Genomic DNA, 20,195 nt, shown 5'->3' on the forward strand with positions numbered 1-20,195 from the left:
TGCATAAGGGATTCTTCTTTCTTTTTTTTGTTTAGACGGAGTTTTGCTCTTGTTACCCAGGCTGGAGTGCAATGGCGCGATCTCGGCTCACCGCAACCTCCGCCTCCTGGGTTCAGGCAATTCTCCTGCCTCAGCCTCCTGAGTATCGGGGATTACAGGCACGCGCCACCGTGCCCAGCTAATTTTTTGCATTTTTAGTAGAGACGGGGTATCACCATGTTGACCAGGACGGTCTCGATCTCTTGACCTCGTGATCCACCCGCCTCGGCCTCCCAAAGTGCTGGGATTACAGGCGTGAGCCACCACGCCCGGCCCGATTCTTATTCTTTTAAAACTTTGAGTGGTTTTAAATTTGAAACATTTCCACGATATATATTAAATTGTGTGTCTACTGCAGCCAGGTAGAAATGCAATACATATTAGTGGCAATCCAGGAGGCTTAGCAGGACAAGAAGGCTCCTTAAGGCAGCCATACATCTTTGGGGGCAATCCCACTATCAACTGACAATCCAAACTTTTAGGGTGTTCAAACAGTTTAAACTCTAAACTTAACCCTTGCAATGATCTTAACATTCAGTTTATAGCACATCTCCCCAAGCACATACATACACCATAGACATATACAGCTGGCCTTTTCAATGTCTAGATACTTTTAAAATATTACCACGGGTCACTGTGGAAAATTTAACAGTAAACTGTCAGGTGTAAAAATGGGTCACATAGGCCAGGTGCAGTGGCTCAAGGCTGTAATCCCAGCACTTTGGGAGGCAGAGGCGGGCAGATTACCTGAGGTCTGGAGTTCAAGACCAGCCAGACCAAATGGTGAAACTCCATCTCTACTAAAACTACAAAAAATTAGCTGGGCATGGTGGTGGGCACCTGTGATCCCAGCTACTTGGGAAGCTGAGGGAGGAGAATGGCTTGAACCCCAGAGGCAGAGGTTGCAGTGATCCAAGATCATGCCAAGGCACTCCTGCCTGGGCAACAAGAGTGAAACACTGCTGTCTCAAAAAAATAAAATTAAAATTAAAAAATAAAATAAAGTAATAAAAATGAGTCACATATAGTAATATAGGAGCTCAAAAGTTCAAAAATAATCATGACAATTTGTATAGAGTGTATTAATGTTAGAGCTCAGAACTGAGTTGTCTCCAAGAAAGGTGCTACATAAATCATACAAATAAATATGTCCCTTGTTCTCATTCCTGAATCTATCAGCATTTTCCTTATAAGCTATTTTTAGCCTCCTCATAAAACACATTCAGTATAACCTGAAATTCAATATGTGTGCATACCATTCTGAAATGAATTGGAATTTACCATTCTTTAGTTAGATAAGGGGTTAAAGAAAAGAATATACCACAGCTTAGCTTCCTCACTACCATCAAAAAGAATCAAATTTTTAAGTGGCCAAAGTTCCACCATGGCACAGAATTACTTCCGGTATTCCAAAGTAGAGAAAATGACATATTCAGCATCTGAAAGCTCTGCCATGGTACGAATTTCCCAAAACTAAAATTACTGAAAATCTAAAGCATGCCTATTTTACTTGACACACACCCTTCAAGGATGACCATGGCTTGTCCCAAAGATTAAATACACATTTGTATGAATATGTAAATGGTAAGAGTTTGAAGTTATGTAAACAGAAGTCAACCACCACATATAAATCATGGTGAGGAAAGAAACTTGTAAAAAGTGTGACTTTTGTTGATTACAGAAGGAGACATCTTCAAGACATAAGGGACCACCACAATGGTCTGTTTAGCATCTTGTTCAATCAGACCTCTCCTTAAAAGAACTTAGCCTCTGCATGGCCAAGGCAATCCTAAGCAAAGATAACAAAGCTGGAGGCATCACATTACATTATCTGACTTCAAAACTATACTGTGGGGCTACAGTAACCAAAACAGCATGGTACTGGTACAAAAACAGGCATGTAGACCAATTGAACAGAATAGAGAACCCAGAAATAAGGCTGCACATTTGTGACCATCTGATCTTCAACAAAACTGATGAAAACAAGCAATGGGGAAAAGACTTCCTATTAAGTAAAGGTGCTGGGATAACTGACTAGCCATATGCAGAAGATTGAAACTGACCCCCTTCCTTATACCATATAGAAAAAATTAATTCAAGATGGAAGAAAGACTTAAATGTAAAACCCAAAACTATAAAACCCTGGAAGACAACCTAGGCAATATACCATCCCGGACATAGGAATGGGCAAAGAATTCATGACAAAGACATCAAAAGCAATTGCAACAAAAGCAAAAATTGACAAATGGGATCTAATTAAACTTAAGAGCTTCTGCACAGTAAAAGAAACTATCAACAGAGTAAACAGACAACCTACACAATGGATAAAATATTTGCGAACTATGCATCTGGTAAAGATCTAACATCCAGAATCTATAAGAAACTTAAACAAATTTACAAGAGAAAAACAAATAACCACATAAAAAGTGGGCAAAGGACATAAATAGACAATTTTCAAAAGAAGACATACATGTGTCCAACAAGCATATGAAAACAAACTCAACCACACTAGAGAAATGCAAATCAAAACCACAATGAGACACCATTTCACACAAGTCAGAATGGCTATTAACAAAATGTCAAAAAATAATAGATGCTGGCAACACAATGTGGCAGAGAGAAGGAATCACTTATATTCTGTTAATGGGAGTGTAAATTAGCTCAATAATTGTGGAAAGCAGTGTGGTGATTATTCAAAGAGGTAAAAGCAGAACTATTATTCAACCCAACAACCCATTACCGGGTATACACTGAAAGAAATATAAATCATTCTACCGTAAAGATACATGCACACAAATGTTCATCGCAGCACTATTCACGATAGCAAAGACATGGAATGGACCTAAATGCTCATCAGTGACAGACTGGATAAAGAAAATGTGGTACATATATACCATAGCATACTATGCAGCCGTAAAAAAGAGCAAGATCATCTTTTGCAGGAACATGGATAGAGCTGGAGGCCATTATCCTTAGGAAACTAACACAGGAACAGAAAACCAAACACGACATATTCTCATAAATGGGAGCTAAATGATAAAAACAAGAAAACAACAAAAGACTACTTTTGTTCTACTCGAGGGTGGAGGGCGGGAGGAGAGAGGAGCAGAAAAAATAGCTACTGAGTACTCGGCTTAAAACCTGAGTGATGAAATACTCTGTACAACAAACCTTCACATGTACCCCTAAACCTAAAATAAAAGTTAAATTAAAAAAAAAAAAAAAAACCTTGGCCTCAAGTTCTTGGCCAAACTACACTAAGCAGGCAAGTCAGGAAGGAAGACGGCGTGGTAAAGGTGAGGTATGGTTGGCAACGCCAAGCATGTCAATACTAGGAAAGCTAAAAAAAGTAGAGCCATCTCTAAATCTCATATGGGATACAGCAAAAAAAAGATGAAAAAAATGCAAAACTTAAGGCTAGATGAGGCATGGTGGCTCACACTTGTAATCCCAGCACCTTGGGAGACCAAGGCTGGAGGATCACTTGAGGCCAGGAGTTGGAGAACAGCCTGAGCAACATGGCGAGACACCCTATCTAGAAAAAAGTTTTAAAAAATTAGCCAGACATGGTGGCATGAGCCTGTGTCCCAGATACTCAGGACACTGGAGGACCCCATGAGCCCAGGAGTTCAAGGGTACAGTAAGGGTACAACTGTACCACTGCACTCCAGCTTGGGTGGCAGATCAAGACTCTGTCTCAAAAACACAAAAACAAAAACAAAGGCTAAAGTCATCTCTTAAGGAAAAAAAAAATTAACCCTGAAGACCACAGGCATTTTGCACAGTTGCATACAACCTACTGGATCAGAATTATCTGTGGAATAGCCTAAAAAATGTCCAAAACATAATTTCTGAACTGCCTACAGAGATGTCCTCCTGCCAAGAATCAAACCAGTTCAGTGGAGAGCAGCACACCAGCTGGATTTCTTACCTAGCTTAACAGGCAGGCACCCAAAAATCAATTTCCCACGTTTTTCTTTAATGACTAAAATTAGCTTCAATGGAAATGCAAGAGTAAGCTAGACTGGAGGGGGGTTTTAACAAATACCCCCGCTAAACACACACCTGAACAACAGTCTGCAAACTGGAAGACCAGTAGGATGCATTTGATTGAACCTACGAACGTTAAACAAAACACTTCCAGTTTAAACACTACCCCAGTTATTTCACAGCCCTGTAATTATTCATTGAGTCTGATATTAGAAACACCTCATATTAGATTGCCGTGGTTATCTGAATTCCCACCCTCAACTGGGTCAGAAAGACTTAAGAGGAATAAACTCTTTATTTATGGCCTAATGCCCGGCTATAGGCATAGTAAGTGCTCTTTTAACTGGTTAAAATAAACAGACAAAACAGAAACACACACATATACCCCATATTCCAATCGGAGAGATCCAGTATAGAAATAATACAAGTACCAGTTCTCTGGGCTTGCCAGATTTCTGCTCTACGAGTAATAGTAAACACGGCTCTTTGCCTATGAATTGTGAAACACTTTATATACTAATAAAGAATGCGTACTTCATTGTGTATTTAACTGCATAAGCCTGCGTTTAGTTTAATTGACCAAGAATAAGTCCTTGTTCCAAAACTATCAAGTTACAGTCAACTCTTAAATATTAACACTCATATTGAGAAACAAAGATGCAGATAATACGAAACAGAAGATTATTTTAAATCTTTCACTTTTGGTATGCGGATATATTCTTTCTCCCTTTCTCTTAACTTGCTATTCAATGTGTAGGGCTAATATTCCGGCATTTACAATACTTCTAACAAAGGACTTAAACCATACTAGAAAAATCTGACGTCGGGAGGTCTCCCTGCAGATCCTGACCTCACCATCTCTGCTACTGAACTTTGGACCAACTCGCATTGGTCCAGGAGAGCATCAACCCTCAGAAGATTGCCAAAAAATTGCTACATAAACTATGTTTTGTTCAGGTTGTTACTTTTCAGAGTCACACTCTGTGGAGGGCGGGAAAGGGTTTAGGGTTGGAAAAGCCCTTTCATTTTAGCTCCCACTGGGTTGGTGTAAACAAAGATGCCAGTTAATGTCAACGATGACTTAATTAACCAGAGAAGGTGACGATGTCAAGAAGAACTTGAAAGTAAGAGTTGCCTCCGCTGGGGTAATCAAGCTTGACTATACTTAAATATTTATAATGTTAATCGACAGAATAGGATTTGGCATTGAGGACTGCCCCACTTCAAGTCAATAACCATGTTTTCACTCCTCTGCCAGTCCCCTATAACAATGAATGATCAATAGGAAATAGCAATGAATGACCAACTGGAAAAACCATACTTAATCTGAAATATTAAAAACTAAAATATTCTAAAGATTATTTTCTTAAGCCAGTCGAGTGGACCCAACCCCACTGCTACTATTTCAGAAAGTGTCCAGAAGACAAATGATATATGATATTGACATGAGATATGATATGATATGAGATATGATATAATATGATATGATATTGTACAAAGCCAAAATGATTGAACACTACCTTTCCCTGAGGGGCCAAAAATAAAGGATCCTCAAGGTTAGGGCCCAGGCTTCTTCCTGGAACTTCTCAGTCAAATTTTTCTCCTCTCCAATAGACATTATCTAAACTGAGCTTCCAAATAAACTAGCAAACCAAAAAGTCTTATAAGATAAGACCTTGGTGGACAGAAGATCAAGGTGGAACTTATAGTTAACCAAAGCTATAGTTGTTCTAACCATGGAGAACTGGTGGGCAGGGGCACAGACACACACACACACACACACACACACACACACACACACACACACACTCTCTCTCTCTCGCTCTCTCTCTCTCTCCAATTCAACAGCACAGAGCCTAAACTTGAGCCGATTTTCAGTTGTTAAAAACTCCTTTCTCATCTATAATTCAATGACCTTCCTAATTACCTTTGACACCAAAGCGGAACTCCTGCAACAGAAGAACCGGTCTTAGGGCTCAATCAGTGGTTGGTATTAGACTAACAGATAAGGGGCAGTGTGGCCCCTAGAGAAAGCAAACACAGCTTCCTGGAAACACCACGGGCCCCCTCCATCCAAAAACAACTTTTTTCTCAACTGTCTCCAAAAGCCTAGATGGTTTTTGACACTGTGGCTCCCGGCACAGCCAGCCCACAGAACCGGGAAGGCCCATGTTCCCAGCTCACCGGCGACAATGGCGACAAGGCCATGCACCCGGTGCTTACTGGATGCCAACCCCTGTGGTAATTGCTCTCTATGTCCAGGTCAAATGGAAATCTCCTAACAACCTTTTGGGGGAATAGTCAGACTTCTGAGGACATTAATATTCAATGACCAGGCTGGGCACAGTGGCTCACACCTCTAATCCCAGCACTTTGGGAGGCCGAGGCGGGCAGGTCACCTGAGGTCGGGTGTTGGAGACCAGCCTGATCAACATGGAGAAACCCCATCTCTACTATAAAAATGACAAAATTAGCCAGGCATGGTGGCGCACGCCTGTAATCCCAGCTACTCAGGAGGCTGAGGCAGGAGAATCGCTTGAACCAGGGAGGTGGAGGTTGCGGTGAGCCAAGATGGTACCATTGCACTCCAGCCTGGGTAACAAGAGCAAAACTGCATTTCATAAATGACTATTAATAAAGAGACTCTAAAGACCATCTTCTCAAACCCGCAGATGACAGAAAGGGAAACTGAGGCCCAGGCCTTGCATGCTTTTCCAAAGCCTCCTCTTTGTCAGGTTTTGCACCTTCCTCTAAGACGCCTTTTATTTTCCATCTCATAATGCTGGATGCAAATGAACTCAGAGCTCATGGAAGCTATGAGCCCAGAAAAATGCAAAAAAGGACATTAACAAAATATTCCCTAAAATGTCAAGAACTTCACGGACCTCCTTCCTGACCGGTAAATGCATCCACAGATCCCAGGTTGAGCAGGCCAGCTTCCAACAATACACACATTGTTGGATTTAAATTCTTACACAAAGACTCATTTGGGGAGTTTCATCCCTCTCCACTATTTCTTCCCTCTGCCTCACCTGTCCCTCCCCGCATGTACACACACTTTTAAACTTCCTCCAAGAATTAAATACAGTAAAATCCTCCGGGACCATTTTACACGTTATGTTAAAATAAACTCACAATAATGCTGCCCTGAAAAGCCAAATGAAAAATGACAGTTTTTCCCTAACCTGGGTTGCTCCTAAAGGCCACACTGTAGGAAATCCCAGCTCAGCTTCCTCAGTTTATGCTGAGCCATGCACTCAAGGGAAAACCAGCAATTAGGGAAACATCCATTTTAATTATTAGCAAAATTAAAGAAGTACAGGCATGACTTTCAGAAACCTGGAACTTTTTCCCTCTTACATGAAAGCCCTGTAAAAATGCATCACCACTGCAAATTACATTCATCCTGATGTCCCAGCACAAGTCAACAAGGGGCAGTTCCATAATCGGCCTGTAGCTGTACCTATACAAGCCTCAGACACAAACTCCTACCAGTTTTGCTTCCCGGAGACCACACCTGTTAATTACAAGAGCAGCCATTCTTCTGTGTAACCAAAAGTTCCCCAGTCCCACAGGATTGCTTCAGGTGATAAGTGCTTTGGTCCTCCATCCTTTAATGACACGTGCCCGGGGTCTTCCTGGGGAGCCCTTGTCTCTCAGAACGCTCATCTCAGATGGACACAACCCTCCTTCCTAAATTGTCCTGATCTGGCTAAGGAGGCTGGGCTCTCCGTCCTCTCCCTGCCTACCCCACTGGGTAAGCATGCTGTTCATTCACCCCATGCATGGGATGTGTTCCCAGAGCGGCTCAGCTGACCCCAGGCACCATTCAGACTGCAATGGGTTCCTAAAGCCAGGCAGGCACCAGGTGGGCTCTCTGCAAACAGGTTCATTAAGTGGCGATGAGTGCTGAGATCTGCCGTTTTATTCTCGGATTACCACTCGAAAAATAACTCAGCTACCAATATTCCCTACTGATGACAGATTTCAGTGCAGCACCAAGTAGAGGCTTGGCTAACGTTGTCTCCAAAGGGCTGTGAGAGAGCTTCCAAATCTGAGCTGAATAATTCAGCCTCGTGTAGTCTTCACAACTGGACTTACACCTTGAAAATGAAATTTCCAAAGCTGTGACGTGATGCATGCCCTGTGACACTTGGAAGTTCTCAGAGATGGAGGAGATCCCCTGGCAGATTCCCTTTCGAGTTTACCTAAAATAGAATCTGCCACTCTGTGATGATGCATTGCTTAAGTATCATGAATTACAAAGGCTAAAAAAAATTCTAAGATGTCACGCCTCTCTCTCCATGCTAAACTTCAGAACCTTCTTTTCCCCTTAAACAATGAAACTAAGACGTCAGCATTTCAGATGTTGGCAATTTCTTTTAGCGGTTCCTTTTGTCAGAAAATAGCAATTCTTTACATTTGTGAGCAGCAGGAAGGCTGCTGGGGAAGACTAGAGCAGACAGTCATCTTCCCAAGGTTCGTCCCTTCCCCAGCTCTCTTGGGCACTGGATAAAGGTGAGCTAGCTCCCAGCTGCCTCCTTCACCCAGCGCAGAGAAACACACACAGCAAGAAACACCAAACTATACCCTTCTGCCTGCAGTGTTGCTGCAAAGGACCTTCCCTCATCTCTTGCAGGGAGCCAAGAGACCACGATCAGTTGCTCTTAGAAGCCTCATTTACAATGCAAGGGTAGCTGATTGTAAAACAGGTCTTAACAATCTGCCCCAGACAAATCCCAAAACAAACTTGAGAAGTGAAATTCAGTGACTTACCTTCTGGCTCTAACGTGGTATCCTCAACTAAACTGAACGAGGGCCGGGCCAGGGACAAGGTTGCCATGGTGACCACGACCAGGCAGAAGAAGCGACCCCAGCTGACCATGGGTACGGTACCAATCCCCGGTCCTCTTCCATATCTCCATGTGGACGTTAATCCCATCTGCTCACTTCTACGAGCATGGACCGCGAGCAATGCCTTCAGCCTGCGGTGGGCTCAGGGACCCAGGCGCTGCCGCTGCTGCCTCCGCCGCCGCCGCCGCCGCTGCCGCAGTCACTAAAGGAAAGAGATTGGCGAGTCAGGGAATCTTCCCCAATGCTAAATCACTCCAGCCCAAGTGGGATAAAACCATTTTTCAGCCTCTCGAATGCGTGCAAACACAGTTCTTTTTCATTATCTGCAAAAGCCTTCCATCCTCACCTCAGAATCCCAGGTGATTCCACCAGACCGGTCCACAGAAATGTGTTAGGCTAATCTTTTTGAAAGCATACTTTTAAGAAACAGAGATAAAACCGTAGCTACAGGACTCAGATACGTGCAGCCACTTCAGTGAGGCAACGTGTGGGCTCTTCTACTATCCACTATCGCCTCCACCGCCCTCAACGAGCGAAGCAATGTGACCTCAGTTTCAAGGGCAACCACAAAAGCAAGTTAAAAATGCTCGGGTTGGCATAACCAACTTCGTTCCCTTCTCTCAGTCCAGCTGGGCTTTAGAAAGCTAAACTGTTGGAGGCATCTGCTCACAGCTCCCTATTTCTGCTGGGCTGGAGCGGAGCTGAGCTGAGCCGTCTGTCCCACCCTCACTGGAGCTCTCGGGAAGAAAGGAGATCAGCAAAATCAAAAGAATCCCAGGAAGGCTACAGAAAATTCCCACCAGTTTACACTTGTCAGGATTCATTTTCGAATGGAGAAGTGTATTTCAGTCTTCCGCCAAGCAGCCACTTACGAAGAGTGAACACAACTGCGGCGCATTCAACGCAGCTGATCTAAAAGGGACTTTGAAGCCTGAATTCCCTTCCCCTGGGACCAAATGGCAGTCCCGGCCTGTGAAATGTCTTCAACCTCTGTAGAAGGATTAGGAAACTGAGCAGATGCAAATTCTGATGAATAACGCAGGAATTTATTAATAATGATGATGTAAATTACAGTCATGGCCTGTGATTGGACCAATAACTTTCAATATGCTCACCTATTGGCTAAATTTTCAGAGTATAGTTAGAAGAGGACACTCAAATTACTATTCTGTTCTGTTCACCCATTTGATCCAGGGAAAGAGAATTTTCCAAGCTTCATATATTCCAAATAACTTTAATTTCACTCAGTTCCCTCTGTGACTAAGTGTAGTGTCAAAATGCACAAACTTTAGAAAATAATTAAAACAATCACAAGAAGAGATACATCAAACTCAGGCTTCAGAATCTGTGAACCGCAGGAATGAACCACATTTATAAGACTGGGGGTTGGAGAGAGGCCTTTAATACAAAAATCTCTAAACTCCACATTTTTTATGTACCCACTGGATTTCAAGTTATGACATAGGATTTCAGCACTGCTGAAGCCTCCCCAAATCTCATCAGAAAAACTGCTCCTTTTAGCTTTTTTGTGACGATAAAAATGGATGAGGAAAAAGAATATGCCACACCATTTCCAAAGGAGGAATAAAGAAAACCTCTGCTTCAAAGGTAGCACAGGTGAAACGGTGTGATTCACAGCAAAAGCAAGAAAAGTATGTGTGCAGCTTGTGTGTCTACACAGTGCGTGTGTGTGCATGGTGTGTACGTGTGCTTTCAGATTGCTCGAAGGATTTTTCCTCCTAACTTTTCTTTCCTCTTAAAGTCAAGAGCCTGAAAAGATAATTTCAGATCTATTTCTACATACATGTGGGAGGAAAGTACACATTCTCATTGATTTACTAAGCATTTCCAGAATGCAGGGGAATTTTCTACCTTTAACACGACTTCAGGAACAATCCTGAGTCCTGGCAGAGGTTTCGCCCCAGGCTCCTTCCCCAGCCTCCTCGCCCACCTGTCCATGCCAGAGGAACCTTGTTAGCTTCAGGCAGAGAAAGGTGGACAGGGCCGTCCACTGAATCTCAAGCCATTCCAACATCCCGCTAGCCCGCACTGGAGATTTGCATTTCAGCCATTTCCAGGTCCAAGCTCCACAGCAGCCCCCTCCCCAAACCTCTGGAAGGTGGAGACCTAAGGCGACAGGTCTTCACAGTTCCTCACCGAGTGGACAAAAGTATGGTACGACCTCCTAGGCAGGATAATTAGGTCCCCAGGCTCGGTGTTGGGAACACAGGCCCAGCATGCCGCTGGCGGCCACAATCCCGGCTTCCTGCCTTCAATACCATAATCCTTCCTGGAGTCTGAGCCCCAGTGAAAGCCCCAGCGTGTTTATTTTTCCCCTTGAAAGGGAACTCTCTTCTCAGCCCGCACGCGGGAGGCGTTGTCACCCTCCCTCTGATGGATGGCTCTTCTCGGCCGCCCGCCCCCCACCCTCCCTCCACCCCGTCCATTTTCACCTCGGCACAAGCCTGCCCCCAAAGACAGGCAGAGTGACAAGCAGGAAGGGCTTGGCTGCGGAGTGGTCCCCATGCCAGGCCTGTGCTGCACTCTTCAATTTTACCATATTTCCAAAATCCCGACCCTCTAAGAAGGCAGGCCAGTACAGAGCCCTCCGCTTTGGGCTTCCACGTAAGAGGTGATAGGTCCACTGCTGGCTCGGCCACAGGGAACACTGCTGTTTTGTTCCTGGGTAGATTTCACATCAGGAAAGTCACAGTGCCCGGCTCCTCCAAAGCGCAGACCCATCTCTTCGCTTAAGGCCTCCCTACCTCTTCCCAGCTGAGGAGGAAAGGGAGCTGTCAAGGGGTCAAGTCTAGGGGAGAAATTCCTCAACAAATCGAAATCTCAAAAATCACAAACTGGGCCAGGACCCCAATACCCTCCCAGTTTCATGCTTGCGTCCAATCAGAACTCGCAGGCAGCTTGGGGGTGCTCCCCACCACCACCCCTTTCGGGACAGCACTTCTTTCATTTGTTTGCCCGAAATATCCTGTTTTTCTCCCCCTTCTCGGGGCGCTAAAGAGCTCAGAGAAATCTGCATTTTAATTGACATTCCAGGGAGAGGGAGAGGGGCGCCTGATTGCTTTTCTATTCAAACTAAACAGGCTTTTCAGATGAAAATGAGTCGAGGCCGGTGGAAGATTTACACGGATTTGGGACCCGGGGACAATGAAGTTTTAAATGTTGATAGCATTTCACACCAAACACATAATGGGTGCCCTGAGTTTCAAAGCAGGTTTGCCTTTAACGGTAGGTTTGATTGAATTGGGAGAAAGGAAAGAAGGTCTGGAGAACGGTTTGCAAGGGAGCGGGCTGTGAGGGGAGCGACCGAGGCTAGTGGCCCCCGGGCCGGCCTCCTGCGCCAGGTCCGCGGGCCGCGAGGGTCGGAGCCAGCGCCACGCAGGGCCCTCGGCTGATTTCCCCAGCGCGGCCCAGTCGCCGAAAGAATGAGCGCGCAAGTTAGAACTCGCCTGCGCTTTCGACATCTCCCAGCCGCTGCGGCAGAGCAGGCAGGCGAACTAGAAAAAGTCGGTCCAGTTCGCCCCCTAGCCCCAGGCGCGCTGCGCTCCCTCCAGCGCCTACAGCGGCTGCGGGCTAGGGGCGCCCAGGCATCGAAAACCGGGCACCGGAGCCGCCGCCTCCCCAACAGTGCCACGCCTGGCCATCACCACCCCTACGGGATGTCAGCGGCCCCACCCCAGCTGCCCCCTCCCGAGACAGGGGTCTCCGCGGGGCCTGGATGGTACGGAAGCTCCCAGGACCCGCGGATGGGGCACCTCGGAGATGCTCCGCGGGACCCGGGCTGCGGGGCTGTGCCATCGGCAGGCGAACCCTCCGCCCGTCTGCTCTGGGGTTGGAGGAACGCGCCCAGCCAGAGGGAAAGCGCCCGCCAGGGTTTGACAGGGAGGGGGGCGTCTGCACCAGAGGCAGATGTCAGCATCTGGATGAAGGTGGCAAAGGCAGAACTTCCCCAACAAGGGCCGTCAGCACGCACCCACCTCCCCATCACCTATGCAGCCACCTAGGAAGGCCAGGGGGCGTCCCCCACAATGCCAGTCCTTCCGCGCCCCCCGCCCGGAGGACGCTGCACCCGACGTCCCGGGCTCCCTTGGCGCTCACTTCCCCCGCTGGCGGAGAAGCTCCCAGAGGCGTCTTCCGCGGCGATTACCTTGAATGGCAACGCTCCTCCGCGATCTGTGTTGTCCCCGCGCCCCGCGTGGGTCGGGATGGAGAAAGCGACGAGCCCGGGGTTGCGGGGAGCAACTCCAAAAGCAGAAGAGGGATCCCCAGGTCTTCGCCCGCGCCAAGGCTCCCGGACTTCACGCGCACCACAGGCTGCGGAGGAGCGCGGGCATGACGCTTGCGGGCTGCCCTCGGATTTGGGGAGCCACAGGAAGAAAGGACTCAGGCTTGGCGTTGCCTCCACCAAACTTTGCTCGCGAGTTGCGAAGGCTCAGAGCGCGCAGGCAAGCTGCGGCCTCTGGGCCCCCGGGGCGCGCGGCCGGCCCCCGCCAGCCCGGAGAGCAGTCCCCGCGCCTGGCCAGGTACGCCGCATGCAGCCCCGCGGCGCCCGAGCTTTGTGGCTGCCGCGCGCGCTCGCTCGTCCGCTCCGCACCCACCGCCCGCCCGCTCGGCTCTCCACCGCGCTCTCCTGCGGCCGCCGCCCGCGCCGCCGCCGCCGCCTCCTCCCGGCGGGTCACGCCCCCGCTGAAACCCGAGCCGTTTCCTGGACGGCGGCGCCCGCTCTGCCAATCAGCGCCGCGCACCCGGGCCGCCCCGAGCCCCGCGCGGCTCACGACGCCTCCGAGCCCTCGCCCGAGACACGGGCCGGGGAGGCGAGGGCCCAGCCGCGATCCGGCCGTGGGGATGCAGCGACAGCCTCCGAATAAGGCCTGGTCCCGCGCCCCGCGCGACCTCCTCCCTCTTCCTCGGGCGAGCGCGGCTGGCCAGCGGCTCCCGGAGCGGCCGCGTTAAGTACAAGTGACCGAAGGCTCTAACCCTGCCCACCCCCTAAAGAGACTTTAAAATGGGTCTGCTTTTGGTACTGCGGGGAGGGTTGTCAGGCAACTGAAGCTTTCGGAGGAGAGGAAGCAGCCTGGAAATGTTCGCAGGACATTGCATTTTTCTGTCTTTCTAAACAACAGAAATGAGAGGAAAAAACTGAATATTAATGGGGGCCCTACTATGGGCGGGTCACACTACATAGGTGATTCTATTTCGCCTGCCCAACCACCCTGCAGAGTAATATTCCCAGTTTCTGATAAGGAAACTGAAGATCAGAGATGTTCAGTAATTTGCCTAGGATCACACAGCTGGCTATTGAGAGAGCCTGACTTTGAATGTGGCTCTCTCAGAAAAAGCCAAAAATTGCATTCAAAAAAATAAGTGTTTAGTAGTATATGTTTGGATTAATTAAAAGAAATTCAAAGAAGTCTAAAGATTCAACTCTGCCATAAGTAGCTGATCTTGAGCAAGCTAATTCCTCCCTCTGAATCCTAGATTCAAAATCATAAATGCAAAATCTGATTCTTCAAGTCCACACCAAGCTGTAACTGGCTAAAGTTCCTATTTCCATTTACCCTTTTCCCTAAGCCGTGTCTTCGGATTCATTCATTTTAAATATGCTTTTTCTTCCTCCTTATTCATCCAGCTCCAGAGCAGCCGTGCTCGGTTCAAGACGGTATAGATTAAAACCTTAATTATTTTTCTTTAGAAAAGGTCACTAAACCCAGAAATGCTTTAGAATCCTTTTGAGGCCTGAAGATAGATGAAGCATTGAGAACAAACCTGACTTGGAAAACAGACTTTTCCTGCCCTTAGAAACATATTTGCACCTGCGTCACTAGCATTGCATACTTCCTAACATTTACAAAAATTTTTTTTCAAGGTGCCACATGATTAGAAAATCATTTTTATTCACAGTATAGCACAGAAAACATTGATGCGAGTTACTTAAAAGCCACACGACAAATCAATCCCTTTAACTGCCTCACGCAAAAGGCTGTAATATTGGATTTGGGGAGTTTGATGGCAACAAAATAAAAACTGGCTCTTAAACAAAATGATGCCTCCATATGCTTGGTGGGAGGGTGTTTTTGGTCGGGGCCTCTAACCTGAATCAGTCCCAGAGCCTATATTAACAGACACCTCAGGACAGGTGACACTTAGCCATTCACTGCCACCTGGGTTGTTCTGAACCTAGCAGTATGTTTTCAAGTTCTCAGAAAAGGGATGCAGCTGAATGTGTCTGCCTGCTTTCAGGCTGCCTCTTACATCTTTACATTCCCCTCCAATGGGAAACTCAAAATATCTCAGGACAGATTCCTTTCCCATCCTGCACCGTATCCATCAGCCATTGAAAATGCTGTTAACACATTCTCACATAAATTAATGGTGCAGGAAGCCACTGTCCCTATCCCCATTCATCAATAGCTTTATGCACACTGAATGGAAGGAAGCCTTCCACTGAAAATGACAAATAAGAACACCTACTCTAATGTCCAGGCACAGTTTGCAGAATGTATTTTTTATGGAGATGAAAAGACACCCATCTATCAAAAGCTCCTTATTCCCTAAAGAGTGCTAATTTCTAAGGGAGTGAAACCCACAAGCCCACAACAGCAAACTCTTCAGTTTTGAAAAAAAAACAACAACAACACACAAAAGCATGTTTAGGATTATTTTTTAAAAATCAATTCTGTCCTCATATGTAGTCTTGAAGTGACCTCCAACAGTCCAGGAAAACCTTCACACCAGCGAGACTTCTGAATGAGAAAATAATCTCTTTACAGTTTTTTTTTTTTTCCTTTTTCTCTTCCCTCTTCAAGTGGCTGGAACCCCTTTCGTCAATGGCCTCCCATGAATGGTGTTGCTAATAAAGCCTATTAATGAGCTTCCACCGCGGAGTGTGAATAGGTAAATAAGCCCCAATCTGCTGAGGTTCTGGGGCAAGGGCAGAAAAGCCAGTCAGAACTAAAGGTGACAGTTTGAACTGAACTGCGAACGCCAGCACCAGGTTTCAGCTGAAAGAACCGCCAGACAAGGACACATTCACAGTCCCTCCACCCCCTACCGAGGCCTCTTTTCTTCACAGTTTTCCCCCCTTTACAAAATGTCTTGAGTAGTCACCCTTTTTTTTTTCTCAAAAGCCCTCGAGACGCCCTTCTTTTTTCACTCTAGTAATGATACATCAATGGGAAGGAAGAAAAATGAGGACACCAGAACTCCGATGCCCCCAAAATTTCAAGAAACAAATTATGCTGCTGGCCCATTGGTGATGGGAAGAGAAAAAGACGGGGTGGGAATGCTTGCTGCCACGGGCCTCTCTCCCTTGAAGATTTGGAATTTTTCTTTTAATAATTTGTTTTGTGATGGGTGGCTGTTCCTTCACTCTATGGAAACGATAGATGAATAACGGCTCTGACGTGAAGTGCTCATGAACCTTCCCGGGTGGATCTGAGCTCCCTGCAGCACTAGGAATTTCATTCTCTGAGCTACGTCTCAATAACGTCCACAGCATAAAAGAAGCACTCTAATAGAAGGACATAGCATAGTCCAAGGACTATGATAAGAGTATTTACTTCTGGGGAAGGGGAGGGGCTGGATCCCCTGACAGCTCCAGCCCATCTTCAGGGAGCTTGTGGCATTTAAGTGAAGCAAAACCATTGATCCCACTACTGAATAGCATCAATGCTTCTAAACTTAGAACTGGGTCTGAATTCCAAAGCCAAGGCTTCTCCGGAGACAGAGTCCTTCTGGAAGTATCGCCTCACTTCCAGGCAAAGGGGGAATGGCTTTCCTAAGGTGAAAGGCTGAAGTAAGAGAGCTCTCCTCACTCAATAGCTGTGTGACCTGTGGCCGGGCAGGGTGGCTCACACCTGTAATCCCAGCACTTTGGGAGGCCAAAGCAGGCGGATCACTTGAGGCCAAGAGTTCCAGACCAGCCTGAAAAAACATGGCGAAACGTCATCTTTACTAAAAACAGGTGTGGTAGCTCACGCCTGTAATCCCACCTACTCGGGAAGCTGACACACAAGAATCACTTGAACCCAGAGGCAGAGGTTGCAGTGAGCTGAGATCGCCTCGCTGTACTCCAGCCTGGATGACAGAGCAAGACTCAGTCTCAAAAAAAAAAAAAAAAAAAGCTGTGTGACCTCAGGCCAGTTGCTTGAATTCTCTGAGTTTTCCATTTTCTCGGCTGTAAAATGAGGAAAATACGGGTTCTTATCGCCTAGCTCTTCAATGGGGTCACTAAAGGATTAACTGAGTTAGGTTGTGACAAGCAATTTGTTTTTTTGTTTTGTTTTGTTTGTTTATTGGTTGGTCTTTGGTTTTTTTGAGATGGAGTCTCTCTATGTCGCCCAGGCAAGAGTACAGTGGCGGGATCTTAGCTCACTGCCATCTCTGCCTCTTGGGTTCAAGTGATTCTCCTTCCTCAGCCTCCCAAGTAGCCAGGACTACATGCACCCACCACCACATCTGGCTAATTTTTTATATTTTTATTAGAGATGGGGTTTCACCATGTCGGCCAGGCTGCTCTTGAACTCCTGACCTCAAGTGATCCACCCGCCTCGGCCTCCCAAAATGCTGGGATTGCCAGTGTTAGCCACTGCACCCAGCCTGCCCTTAGTTGTTTTGTGTTTTGGTTTGGTTTGATTTTTCGAGACACGATCTCTCTGACCCCCAGGCTGGAGGGCAGTGGCACAATCACAGCTCACTGTAGCCTCAACCTCCTGGGCCTACGCAATCCTCCCACCTCAGCCTCCTGAGTAGCTGGGACTACAGGCCTACACCACCATGCCCAGCTAATTTTTGTATTGTTTTGTAGAGACAAGGGCCTCACTATGTGGCTCAGGCTGGTCTCAAACTCCTGGCCTTAAGCCATCCTGCCTCCTTGGCCTCTTAAACCACTAAGATTACAGGCATGAGCCACCATGCCCGGCTTCACTTACAGGTTTTTATTCAGATGGTCCTCATTGTTCTGAGAAACTTTGGCGCATGAGCAAGGCTGTGTGTTTTCTATGACGATTACTAGCCATACACAGGTAGTCCACCCTGATATGCGGTTTCCCTTGCCACGCTTTCAGTTACCTGAGGTCAGCCACAGTTTGAGAATAGGTAAGATATTTTGGGCTCACGCTTATAATCCCAGCACTTTAGGAGGCTAAGGCAGGTAGATCACCTGAGGTCAGGAGCTTGAGACCAGCTTGGCCAACGTGGCGAAACCCCGTCTCTACTAAAAATACAAAAAAATTAGCTAGGCATGGTGGCATTTGCCTATAGTCCCAGCTACTTGGGAGGCTGAGGCATGAAAATCTTAACTTAAACCCCGGTGGTGGAGATTTCGGTGAGCCAAAATCGGGCCACTGCACTCCAGCCTGGGTGACAGAGTGAGACTATGTCTCAATAAAAATAAAAAAAGAGACATTTTAATTAAGAGACCACATTCATGTAACTTTTATTAGAGTATATTATTATAATTGTGCTATTTTGTTATTAGCTATTATTGTTCATACTTTTTTCCCCCACTCTGTCGCCCAGGCTGGAGTGTAGTGGTGCCATCTTGGCTCACTGCAACCTCCACCTCGTGGGTTTGAGCTATTCTCCTGCCTCAGCCTCCAAAGTACCTGGGACTATAGGCACCCGACACCACACCCAGCTAATTTTGGTATTTTTAGTAGAGACGGGGTTTTGCCACGTTGGCCAGGCTGGTCTTGAACTCCAGGCCTCAAATGATCCACCTATAGTTTCATCTGATGAATTTGCATAGTCTTCACAATAGGGGACGAATACAGGAGCAATCTGTGGTTCACAGAATGATTACTGTCAGTAACAAATGGAAGTGTAAAATTTATAAGAATTACCAAGACTTTCATTTGAGAAATTAAGACTTAAAATTCTGCCACACATTTGCTATTTACAAATGGGTAAGGCCGGGCGCGGTGGCTCACGCCTGTAATCCCAGCACTTTGGGAGGCCAAGGTGGGCGGATCACAAGGTCAGGGGTGAGACCAGCCTGACCAAAATGGTGAAACTCCCCATCTCTACTAAGAATACCAAAATTAGTTGTGCATGGTGGCGTGCACCTGTAATCCCAGCTATTCAGGAGGCTGAAGCAGGAGAATTCCTTGAATCCAAAAGACGGAGGTTGCAGTGAGCAGAGATTGCGCCATTGCACTCCAGCCTGGGTGACGGAGCAAGATTCCGCTTCCCCCTCCAAAAAACAACAACAAAAAAGAAGGAAAAAAAACAAAAATAAACAAACACTGGGTGCAGTGGCTCACGCCTACAATCCCAGCACTTTGGGAGGCCAAGGCAGGCAGATCAGGACACCAGGAGATCCTGACCATTCTGGCCAACATGGTGAAACCCACTCTCTACTAAAATACAAAAAGTTAGCCAAGTGAGGTGGCATGCGCCTATAATCCCAGCTACTCCGGAGGCTGAGGCAGAGGAATCACTTGAACCCGGGAAGTAGAGGTTGCAGTGAGCTGAGACCTCGCCACTGCACTCCAGCCTGGCGACAGAGCAAGATTCCATCTCAAAAATAAAAAAAAACAGATAATTGGGTTTGTTGTTCAAAATGCAACTGAGGGCAATTTGGGAACCTTGAATACGTTCTGTGTTTTTAAAAAAAAAAAATTAAATAAAAGAGCAAAATCACTATAAAAGATAGGGAGGGAGGATAATTGGGAAAAGTTTAATATGGTCCAGATAGGGGATCATATTACTATTAGATACTGAATATTAGAGATTGTTGTTCAATCACGTAGATCAGATTATGACAACTTGATTTTGTAGGAAATTTTCTGTATTATTATGAGATCCATGCCAAAGTTTAAAGTTGAAATGTCTTGATGTTTACAACTGACTTTCAAGTAGCACAGGAAAAGAGAAAGAGCACAAACATCACAGATAAAGCAGATATGCAAAATGTTAACTCTTGACACTCTAAGTTGACAGCATCCATTGCTTATTGCACTATTCACCCAACTTAATGAATGTTTAAACAATTTCACAGTTAAAACCTGGGGGACTCCAGTGGAGGCCATTATGGACTCTGGCCCCAGCACTGCCCCTTGTGCCATCACTGTGGCCACAAGCACACCCCTACCTTTGGCTCCTGCCAATCTGAACCTATGAAGGAAAACGGATAGGTCAATTAACTGGTTGGCCAAATTAGCTGCATGTAACATGACAGTGGCCAAGATCTCAAGGTATTTTTGACAAGTAATGTGGTACAGGTAGAAACAGCACCGAGGCAGGGTCCCCAAGACCTGGGTTTTCATCCCAACGTTGTCAAGGGCTAACCATGA

General features: G+C 46.4%; 1 protein-coding gene across 45 annotated transcripts in view; it reads right to left on the minus strand.

Moving 5' to 3' along the window:
- Nucleotides 1-13,525, minus strand: part of FGFR2 (fibroblast growth factor receptor 2) — a 117,877-nt gene extending 104,352 nt beyond the window's left edge. For 16 of the 45 annotated variants that reach the window (XM_035269299.3, XM_078346658.1, XM_054243393.2 and 13 more), the window contains exons 1-2: nucleotides 13,049-13,525; nucleotides 8,806-9,085 (exon numbers count right to left, since the gene is read on the minus strand). In XM_035269299.3, coding sequence (XP_035125190.1) covers nucleotides 8,806-8,971 — 166 coding nt within the window. In that variant the 5' untranslated portion in view covers nucleotides 8,972-9,085; nucleotides 13,049-13,525. Of the gene's footprint in view, nucleotides 1-8,805; nucleotides 9,086-9,229; nucleotides 9,905-10,755; nucleotides 11,183-11,336; nucleotides 11,727-13,048 lie in introns of those variants that run through there. The other 29 variants (XM_078346654.1, XM_078346653.1, XM_078346652.1 and 26 more) reach the window with 8 other exon arrangements.
- Nucleotides 13,526-20,195: the final 6,670 nt, after the last annotated feature.

The sequence above is a fragment of the Callithrix jacchus genome, chromosome 12 (genome assembly GCF_049354715.1).
Source record: "Callithrix jacchus isolate 240 chromosome 12, calJac240_pri, whole genome shotgun sequence".
In the NCBI taxonomy this organism is placed as follows: domain Eukaryota; kingdom Metazoa; phylum Chordata; class Mammalia; order Primates; family Cebidae; genus Callithrix; species Callithrix jacchus.